Source organism: Limanda limanda, chromosome 14, assembly GCF_963576545.1.
Source record: "Limanda limanda chromosome 14, fLimLim1.1, whole genome shotgun sequence".
Lineage (NCBI taxonomy): Eukaryota > Metazoa > Chordata > Actinopteri > Pleuronectiformes > Pleuronectidae > Limanda > Limanda limanda.
Window position 1 is genome coordinate 21,735,143 of NC_083649.1, and position 11,203 is coordinate 21,746,345.

Consider the following 11,203-nt stretch of genomic DNA (forward strand, 5'->3'; position numbering starts at 1 on the left):
TGACCAGTGTCTAAGGTTGTGAAAACTTCCCTGACTAGGTGTCTCACTGCTGTGATACTGTCTACCTGACAGGATGGAACCCTTATTTGGTGATGTTTTGCTTCCAACTGGTACCGCGGATGGACCCTTTGTCCCTTTAAGAGACAGGAAAGAATAATATAAAGTTACTATCACAAATAAAAACCATAAACCAAGCCAGAAATCCTGGTGTGGAGTGCACTCAGATCTTTGACAGCCGCATTAACACAGAGTCAAATTATTATTCAGAACATATCAAGGATTAAAGACTTGTGTCTCTGCAGGATTTGGAAAAACATGCCCAATGAAATCAACCAGAAAGCTGCCACTGATTCAAATGCTGCTTCTCTATGTAAAACTTTTTTGGCACTTGTTGCTTTTAAATTTGTCATGACGCCTTTTATAATTGATGTAAAGCACATTGAATTGCCTTGTTGTTGAAATGTGCCATTCAAATAAACTTGCCTTGCCTTGTCATTTATTTGGCATGACTCTGAACTTATTGTTTGGCCTTTGCCTCTTTAATTAAGAGTGTTCTCATGTTGATTATGGACTCCTTTTTTTTTCCTTATGTTTGGATTTGTGTTCTTGAGTTTTCAGTCTCCTGTTTTACTTTGTAGTTTTGCTCCTTGTGTGTTTCCCAGTTTACTTCCTGTGTTTGTCCTGTTTCCTGCCCCTGTGATCATCTGCACCTGTTCCTCTTGTGTTTCACCTGTGTGTGTGTGTGTGTGTGCGTGTGTGTGTGTGCGTGTGTGTGTGTGTGTGTGTGTGTGTGTGTGTGTGTGTGTGCGTGCGTGCGTGCGTGTGTGTGTGTGTGTGTGTGTGTGTTTGTGTGTGTGTATGCGTGCGTGTGCGTGTATGTGTGTTTGTGTGTGTGTTTGTGTGTATATAAGTCTCTGTGGTTCCATCAGATCACAGATGCATTAAATATTAAAAATGTGGTTACATAAAACACAGACATCATCAGGCACATTACCACTTTCATTATAATCTAGAATCTTGTATCCTGTCCTTTATGCTTCGTCATTTTTGGGAGTTCAATGTAGCACTGTGAATATTTAGAAAACAGGGAACACAATAAAAATGTCAACAATAGATAGTTGGGATCAACAATAAACATTTAATTTCCTATTTATTCATAATAGGTGGTACACATCAACACAAAATTTACATAGTCAAGGCTTATAGCAAATGTTTTTGCCAGTTCAATACTTTACATTTCCAGTGTTCATTTTCTAAAGAGTACCGTAGTAGTTTTCTTATTTTTCCCTAGTGTTTAATGCTTACACACAGGCCTGGTTTCCATTCATCTCGGTGCAATAACAATTTTATTTTATGGTCCTTTAGCATTTTATTTATAATGACACATTATTTACTATTTTATTTATTATGACACAATGAGTGGTTGTTGCTAAGACTTAATGTCCGTCTTCTTGTTTCTATCATGAAACCCAGGGATAAGGTAATCTTTGGAAAAATAATAATAATCTTGGTTTATGTTTTTCTTCTTTTGTCCAGTTCAGCTTGAAGTTTCCTCGACAGATGGATGGTTCGAATTTCTTCACAAACATTTGTTGCCAGTGCTCACAAAGATGATAACTCAAAGTCTTCCTCTTCCTGCTGAGATACATATAAGATAATGTGGTTAAGATAGTGATATTTGTAATAGTGACAAATGTGTTAACAGAATTTGTAATATAGAATTTTTTTTTTACCTCTTCAGTGACGTCATTGGCTGGCGGGTATGTCTGCCTCATCTTGTTATAGCTACTCTTTTCTATGACTAATAATGAAAGAAAATGCCCTCCATCCCTCACGACTATCATAACATCCTCCAGATATTTCTCCTCCACATTTTGTCCATTCACTTCAATCACCACATCTCCCTCGATAAGTCCTGCACTCTGCCCCGAGCCACCGGTAGCCACCTACAGGAGAAAAAGATAATCATCAAAAACATTTGACAAAATACATAATATATCAAACTGCTCTATATTTTTCCTTTGTGCCTCAGCAACAAGGTTATTTTGACTGGTACAACATTTCATTCCCCACCTGGCTGATGAAGGTCCCTGGTCTCTCCAGGATACAACCCAGATTAAAGCCAAACCCCAGGGGGCCTTTTTGGAGAGAACAGAGTCTGGGCTTGCTCACGCCTTCTATTTCCTTCTGTGATGTCTTCTCTTTTTCAGAGGCTGCGTCACTGCTCTCCTTTTCTTTCTCAGCACCATCATCCTCACAGAAGAGAAGAGGGGACAGACCCAACTGTAAACAAAATAGAGAAAAGAAAAACCAATCCTGGATGAGAATTCAGTTTAGATATTCCTTTATAAATAGATTTTATTACCTCCGCCAAGAAGGTAATGTGTTCACCCCTGTCCGTTTGTTGATGTAAGCGAGATAACACAGAAACTACTTGACGGAATACCCCGAGCTTTGGAGGAAGTATGGGTCATGGAGGATCTCTATTATTCAATTATCACTATTACTTAATTAGCATGTGCAATAAAGTGCACATCCAAAAAAACGTCTAGTGAATTTAAATGTGGTTTCATAAGGGGACGCCTTGGTGGAGGTATGCACCCAAATTCAAGTTTTGATTTTTATTATCTTATGCAAGTTAACACAAGGTCAACGACACAATGAAAAGTATTCTGATCCGATATTCTGTTCTGGTGTATATTGGTAGTAATATGCACAGGGTGCTTGTTTGTCCATACAGATGAAATGTGTCGGTTGATTCGGACATAATGGCTCAAGCTTATTGTCTTTGGTAAATTGTGAATGCTGTACTATTTCAAAGCCCTTTATCTTGTATTCTAAAGTTGTTCTTAAATGTATTAGCTCCATCATATTTCACTACATTTCAGAGTATGTTTTAGTTGACTACCCTTTTATCTGAGTACATCCCAAGTATAGTTTTGTAGTACTCTGTCTTCTAAATATATTGTTTAGTACAGTACATGCCGACCTTGGTGTAAAACTCCAGCCCCTGTGATGTGATGGTGGTGAGGGAAACCTGCTGTCCACTCTGTCTCACTCTGTCCACGACCTCTTCATGCGTCAGCGTCTCCATAGACTCTCCGTTGATCTCCAGCAGCAGGTCTCCGTCCTGCATACCTGCCCTCTCTGCTACACTGTCTCTGTCTATCTCTCGCAGAACATGAGCTGTTGTTCAAAAAGACCATGAAATATATTAAAAGGGCCTCAATGCTTAGACTGTTTTGTGAATAAGCTTTGCGCTCTTTTAGTCTCTTACACATGCGTCCTGATGGCGCCCTCTCCAGCCGAAGGAGGAAGCCATAGACCTCCGGCCCTGAGACCAGGAGGAGTTTCTTGGCTCTATGAGGCAGGTTATGTGGAACAGCCATGGTGGGTAGGATGGGCATCCTCCGCCGCATGTAGCTCTTCTCACTCTCGCTGTCAATCACCAGGATGGTGAGGTTATTGCCACATTTTTTCACCTACAGAAAAACATTATTATACTTTGACAGGACTGAATATAATGTCTGACAAATAAATGATTCTAATGTTTTTTTCTCTCTCATATTAAATGAGTCACTAAGGTACATAATCCAGTAACTACATCACCAATCCACAACACTCACACTAATGTTGGCAGAACTGAGTTTAGGTATCATTCACCTTTTAAATCAAATGAGTTGCTATCTGCACTACAACTGCAATCTTACCTTGGTTCAAATCTTTGTTTTCTGATGTATTCATGATTCTTTTTGTATTGTATTAATTAAGTCCTGGAATAATTGTAATAATGAGTAATTCAGTAAAAGAGCAGTGTGGCTTTCATTTTGAACATATGATTCAAGGTTCAAATATTTGTTTATTTTAGTGGGAAATAGCAAAACCTTTGACACGATAACAACATAGTTGACAAAAAAACAACTCAGGCAATTTATTGATTGATTTATTAATTGTATTTGTTTATAATTTATTTCTTTCGTCACCTAGTTGTTGGGCATGTTGATAAGGTTGTGATAACACATTGGTCTGATTTTGGATGGTTTAGTGTAATTTTGGTGTTGTGTTGGTTTTGATGTTTGTTGTATCGTTTTTTTCTTTGGTGACTTATGTTACTTCTATGTTCATTATATGTATATTACAAAAATACTTTGACTACCATCCTGTTGAGTGCAGAGTGTGTGAGGTCGCACACTGTCGCTCCATTCATCCACACCAGACGATCTCCCTTACACACTCCGGCCTTTTCAGCTGCACCTCCTGACACCAGGTTCACTGAGAAGTGACCTTTCTCTCCTGCAGTGCAGAAACAAGAGCAGCAGCTAAATAACACAGTTTGAACCCCAACGTAACGGCTCTGTTAGACATCTGATTTCTGTGATTAGCACAAAAAGCGTTACCTTCCACGGGTAATAAGCTGATGACCAGACCTGAGGCAGGGTCCCTGGTGATGTGGCAGAGTCTGGGGGGTTTACAGCCCTCGTCCTTTTGTCCTCTGACCAGACTTCTGAGATCTTGACCTTTTGACACAGCTTGCTCATACTCCTCCCCATTCAACACTAGCAAACACAACTGGTGTCCACTTAGCTTTATCTTCCTGGACACCTTATTCATACAAAGGGAAACACAACAGATCCCGTAAGAATGCTATGAATCCTTCAGAGAAGTTTCTTTCCTTTTTTAATAATCTCATCTTACTTCAGGGTGAGGAACATCGTCAACATAGCAGTTGTTGACTTCCAGAAGTCTGTCTCCATCTTGCAGGCCACTGCACCCTGACACTCCCCCGACCACCAAATTTCGGATGATGTGACCCTGGCGCCCCTTCTCCACTCGCAAATTAAAGCCATAGGACTCCCCCTCCTCGCGTTTGAGAACACACATGCGTAGGCTGGGTTTCGACACATAGTCTAAGCAGGAAGACACAAAAATGTGCTTTCATACTGAGAAGACATTATGATACACTGAAGACTGTAAGAAATGTTGCATTAGATACCTGCATCATCTGTGAAGACCATCACTGGGTTGTCTATTCCCTCTTTAGGATTAAATGTAAATGTCCTAATAAAAAAAGGAAAAAATGGGAAGAGATAAGTGATAATTAACCTTCAGTCACTACAGGCTATCATTACATCAATTCCAATTACATTGCAATGTTCATGCGTAATAATTGCACAACCTTGGTATTATTGTGATAAAAAAAAGCAGCATTTATCTGCACACAACAAGCCTTATCTCTGGCCAAAAGTCTTTAGGATTATTCTACTGCAAAAGACAAATTGTTAAGCCTATAGTCAAAGGAAATTAGGTTTCAGGCGACATAAACAACCTAATGTTGTTTTTCGGGCAAAATGTTCAACTCTCTTCAATGCTGATAAACTTAACAGTATCTTTTCACATATTAGCTGTACAATGTTGACACTTTCATAATGATGGTGTTTTGAAATGCATGAACATTGGTTGAGAGAATGACACGAAAAGCACACTTACTCTGTCAACCCTATGATTTCCACCAAACCTTAAAAAACAAGAATCAAACAAAGTGAATGGCTTTAGCAGGACGATTCCACACCCACACATTTCAATTCATGTCATATATCATCTGTGATATTGTTTCTATTATAATTTCCAATGTGTACTGGTACCAAACACTACAGATCCTTCCAGACAGAATAGTAACACCAACCATAAATACCATTACACTAACATACCAAACACATTACAGTTCATGAATCTGAACTTACAGTTCTATGAGTATCTGCGTAGTTCTCTCCTCTAAACTGTGAGGTATCAGCCTAACTCTACGATAGCTGTCTGAGCCTTGGATAACATATCTGCTGACTATATGACAATTATGAGCATCATAAAACAGGGTTAGACTTTATGTAATTACCTTTAGTCTTTGGCCTCTCTATCAGAGGGGGGAGGGGGGAGGGGGGATTCAAGGATTATTTGTTAAGACATCTGAGATAAACAAACTGCATTAACTTAGGCAAGGACACTATAGCCCTTGGGCAAGGACACACACAGAGTGAGGGAGCATGATCTGTTCTGATCCACTTAGATATTAAGTGATTGCCACTGAAATAAATACACAACAGAGTTCAAATACAGTAGTTCTAGAAATGTTTTCCCATATGTTGCTCTGGCTCTAGAGGTGTCGAGGGTCGTCCATTAACCGGAGGGTTGGTAGTTTGATCCCAGTCTCCTCCGTTCCCATTGCCAAAGACTCCTTTAGCAAGATACTGGACCCCATATTGCCCCTGATCCCTGCACATATAGCTGCACCCACTCTATGAATGTGTGTGAATGGCAAAACTGTAGAGAGCTTTGAGTGGTCTTCAAGTTCTATACAAATACAGACCATGTGATCCATTGGTGCCTTTATGAACACAGGGTAATTCTTTGTTTGGCAAACAACCTACTGTCACTTTGTGTGTTTAAAAAATGTCTTTTTGGATAAATGTTATTTCACTTCCATACATTTTTAAGCTAAAATCAAAGGTGTCTCAACAAGCTTTTAAAAGGTCACTAAATAAACCATCACCGTCCTCTCACACTGCTTATCTGTGTGCTTCGTCACACAGAGTGACACAGAGTCCTTGCTCCTTTAATACAGTGTCAAAACAAACCGCCAGCTCACAAAGCTACAACAGCACACTTCCAGCTCTCACATTACATCTCTGTGGCCGAGCAGCCTCCTCTCCTCAACAGCCTATACCACAGGCACTTTGCTGTGGCAAATGGATCAATGTTTGCCTTTCCACCATAAAGCCCTCTTTTTAATGTTCTAGGACGCAACGGTCCTCCAGATCCACACAAAGACAAACAACTGAACGCTCAACTGGGTCTGTGGATGATCACATTTTGAAAAAATGTCATATTTCACTCAGATTCTTTAAATTAACATTTGGGAACACTTTTTAAACCATTAGTTGAAATTGTGCAACTGCAAAAAGTAGAGAAGTGAAGTGATCAACCTCTACTCTGTATTTCATCCGAATAGATGCAACAAGCACAACAGAATATAATCAGGGCAAAGACATACAGAATACACAACTAGTTTAGATTATAAAACATATATTTAAAAATATAAATATAATCAAATGTACATTAAAGACGACATGAACGAAACAGCTCATATCGTTGGCAAAACAAAGATGGACAAATTGCAAAAGGTTTGAATCCAGTACCTGCATTTGATCCCATGTTGTGTCTCTTTCCCATCAGGGCAGCAGTCAAACAAACAGTGGGATGCAAGCTTGGACGTCCCTGAAGCCCAAACACTTATTCTGACTGGAGAGAGAGTGACGGAGAGAGAGAGACTCCTCCCCAGGAGGGGGAGCTCCGAGCTTAATGTTTAATTTGTATGTGAAAGTTTCAACGCACCTTTCTCTGTGTAGGGCCTGAGTTGCTTTGAGCCATTTCAAGAACTAAGAACTAGTTGTTCAGGATTGTGCGTTAGCATAAGAATTTGCTTATGTTTTACGAAGAGGATTCACCTCTAATCCCTGAGGCTTCTTCTGCTCTAACTGACTCATGGGAGGTTTCAGGTACTTCATCTTTGTAGGTCTTTATCTATGTTGAAGGACATTCTGTTAAACAGGCAGGTCGTTGCAACCCCCACCATAGATCTATGCCCCCACCACCCCGCCAAACAACTTTATTTACAAACTTATCTTTAAACAGACATTGTAGCTATGTGCTTGACACAGAAAATAATCAGCTAAAGTGGCAGTAAACAGACACGTAAATAATCAACTATTAGATAGAAAAATAAAACAAAAAATGTCATATTACATAAATATAATGAAGATAAAAGAAAAAAGTAACTATTTTGTCCTAATTGAAAATGAGATGTAGAGTCTTGATATACATATACTGTATATAGAGTATATAGAGTAAAGTCCTTTTATGATGAATTTTGTATTACAAAAGTACATCTATCTATCTCTCTCTCTCTCTCTCTCTCTCTCTCTCTCTCTCTCTCTCAATCTATCTATTTATAGATATCTTCTTTAAATTCATATAGAAATACTATGGTGTTGGGGTTACTGTTTGCCATTCAGCAATAATGTATGTGAAATCAATAAAGAATCATTGAGTTTATTACGAATGAAGTCAAAGTTATAATTTTTTTAATGCGTGATAACACTTAACGTTCAAACTTAACACTAAGAATGACATAATATATGATATAATAATCCTTCAATCAAGTTAAAAAAGTAATTGAATGGATAAACAATGTATATAATTAGTGTGTCAAAGATTTACCTTATCATTTCAAGATTGACATTTGTTTTAAATATCAAAAAATGTGGAGATATTGATGATCTGGATAAATATGTGCACTTCTTTAATCTTATTGGTGATACAGACATGATATGTCACCCATAACCCTTATCATCAGGAGTGGTTCTATTCTCAGTAGTTGCTTCATACTAAAGATGACTTTTCATTAGCCACCGTAGATAAACCATTAGGAAAACCTTTTCATCACATAATTAAATTATCTGCTTGTTACAGTAAATGATTAAACACGAAGGAAACGTTTATAGCTAAACAATAACAAGATCATTCTCTACTGCTATGTCTCAATAAACAACTTTAATCCTGTTAATCAGGAGCAGTTGTGACGATCTGTGCTTGTGTGTATATATACACTGTTTCCCTGGCTGTTCCCATGAGAATCACATCATCAAGTGGTTGTTGGTGTCAAGGCTAAATCTTGGAGAGAAGTTGCTAAAACAGACCAACAGAAAATTTAACAGCAGTGATTTACAGTTCGGCCGCTGGTGAGGCAGAAAGGAAGGTGATGACTGGACTCTCTTATCTGGGTTCACAAACACATGGCACACACAGCACAGGAGAGCCAGCTCCTCAGGCCGCAGCAGTCCACCTTCATATAAAGGGACAAGGGACATTTATTCGAAGACAGACATGTCTATATTTTGGCCTGGGGAAGACAGATGGTTTGAAATAGTGAAAGAAGCCATCTATGTCAAAAAAGAGAAACCATCTCTGAACAGTTTAAGGCACCACCTATCAGCCATATTCAATAAAGTCTTGAATCCCATCTCCAGGAAGTTTCACTACAACTCACATGTTAGGACACATGCCTCTACGACTCACAATGAAACCAACAGCACGGTGGGTCCAGCCTCTCAGGTAACCTCAACGACTCATAACAACCCTACAAGTTAGATACCTGGGACTCCCAGTGTCCAGTTAGAACTGAAGAAGCCTCTTGGATTAGAGGTGGAACGTCTTCAAGAATCTCAACCAAGTCTAGTTGACCTGTTTTTAGCACTTGTATTTACTTTAGGTAAAAGTGCACAACTGAAGTTTGACTATCATCTGCTGGTGGCTGCTAACACCTGCTAACATCCACTAGTAGTTGGTAACTTAAATTGTGGAGAAGACCATCAAACATACAAGGGATATTCAACATCTTGTCCTATATTCTAAAATATATTTGATGGCTCAAAGGTGTTTTAACATGTGATAGGATGAGAGTGGGTGTGAAATCAAAGTTGGCTGGATTGGATTTAGCTGGTTCAGGATCCTGATGTTGTTCTCTCTGCCTCACTGTCACACTGACAGGCACACTAGAACAGACCACAACCATCTCTTATGTTATCAGCACTGCACTGTAAAATCCAACATGTTGTTTCAACCTCAAAATGTTCTTCTAATTTGTGTATATGTTATGTTATATTGATTAAATTTTCCTTGCTGTGTAAACCAATGATAGTTGTTTTAACTTGCTACTTCAGCTAAACTAAAATGGTAAGTTGTGTAAAACATTTAGTTTCAGTCAAGTTGATTTAGATTATTTAGTTATTTGAACTGCTTAGGCCGGATCACTGCTTCCTCAATTTTAAGAAAAACATATACATTTTGCGATTACTTATTCTGAGTAACAATGACTTAAATATTTTATATCTAAACAGCCACACTATTGCCTTAGGACAATGGTGGAGAGCTCTGCATAAAACATTGTTCTTTTTTTCAAAATTACAGAACACTGAATGCATCAAACCTGGTGTCAAATTTGAAATTATTTTATCTGGACAGATCTTTTCAAAGTAACAATTTGTGTGAGGGAATCGAGTGCATAATGTTGTCTAACATTTACAGAAAGCACGTGGTTATTAAATATGTTTGGGTAGGTATCACTTTGCAGGACTTATAGGCCGTTTTTCAAGAGGGATCTTCCTTGAGAAAGCCAGGAAGGTCCCATTTCTCACTGTGGAGCTCTGATTTAAAAGAGGGGGAAAAACAGAAATACCAGTTACAGTTTATTAAGCACTATGTTCTTGTAGGCATTTCAAATATTACTGAACTGTTCCTTTTATATTGCAAATTGCAAATGGTTTCCCTTCCCATCTGTTATGGAGAGGAAAAATGACATTGTATAAAAAAATATGAACTTGTGAACCGCACCATAACACTTGGTAATTTGGACTCTTATTCCAATTTAAGAACTGATATAGAACACAGCAGATACATTTTCTCAGTCTCTATCCACTAGATGGCAACAAAATCCAAATATTAATGTCTGCACTGAAATACTTTTACCATTTTATTGAAATAAAATAAAATTGTAATTAAACATGCTAATAAAACTGTATTACTTGATACTTGTTCAATATTCTAGTGTTTATGACAAGTCAATGACATGCTCAAAATTTACGTTTTGCTCACTTTTTGTTCTGAATTAACATTTTTATTTTTATTTAAAGGTGCGGTAGGTTCTGAATCCTGAGATTATGGCAGCAGAGATATATACACATTTGACCAAAATGTAAAAACAATATTTAAAATGATTTGTCTTTGTTGGACTGAAGTAATTGTGTTCCTTAGACGTGTGTGTGTGTGTGTGTGTGTGTGTGTGTGTGTGTGTGTGTGTGTGTGTGTGTGTGTGTGTGTGTGTGTGTGTGTGTGTGTGTCTGTGTGTCTGTGTGTGTGTCTGTGTGTGTGTGTCTGTGTGTCCTTCCTCCTGGGAGCAAAGGCCCACAAACAGTCAATTAGTAACTTCACCTCTGCTGGCGTTCAAAGGTTATAGGCTATGCTGCATGAAGCTGAAGAGTCGTCTTCAAAAATGAAATCAAAATATTTTAACATTTTAACTCTATTGCATTTCATTTAGCATCAGCATTTGTTATAGTTGAACTTATCTCACAGACAGAAAACATATTTTACA

General features: G+C 38.3%; 1 protein-coding gene across 2 annotated transcripts; it reads right to left on the bottom strand.

The window, feature by feature from the left end:
• Positions 1-1,113: 1,113 nt before the first annotated feature.
• Positions 1,114-7,269, bottom strand: nherf4b (NHERF family PDZ scaffold protein 4b). Of its 2 annotated transcripts, none has more exons than XM_061085703.1 (11): positions 7,191-7,269; positions 5,488-5,515; positions 4,994-5,058; positions 4,696-4,907; positions 4,398-4,602; positions 4,157-4,293; positions 3,278-3,482; positions 2,990-3,186; positions 2,074-2,283; positions 1,734-1,946; positions 1,114-1,635 (listed from the first exon to the last, which is right to left on the bottom strand). In XM_061085703.1, the coding sequence occupies exons 1-11, from the start codon at positions 7,222-7,224 to the stop codon at positions 1,603-1,605; spliced, it is 1,539 nt and encodes a 512-aa protein (XP_060941686.1). In that variant the 5' UTR covers positions 7,225-7,269; the 3' UTR covers positions 1,114-1,602. The 2 variants fall into 2 exon arrangements, with proteins under 2 accessions (XP_060941686.1, XP_060941685.1); XM_061085702.1 differs by having other exon boundaries at positions 1,114-1,638.
• Between the last annotated feature and the right edge of the window lie 3,934 nt (positions 7,270-11,203).

Excerpts from the sequence above, each read along its gene's own strand:
- nherf4b (XM_061085702.1), bottom strand. The coding sequence starts at position 7,224 with ATGGGAAAGAGACACAACATGGGATCAAATGCAG. Across the intron at positions 5,516-7,190 it reads CAACATGGGATCAAATGCAG|GTTTGGTGGAAATCATAGGG; the intron begins GTACTGGATTCA and ends TTGTTTTTTAAG. Across the intron at positions 4,294-4,397 it reads CAGCTTATTACCCGTGGAAG|GAGAGAAAGGTCACTTCTCA; the intron begins GTAACGCTTTTT and ends TCTGCACTGCAG.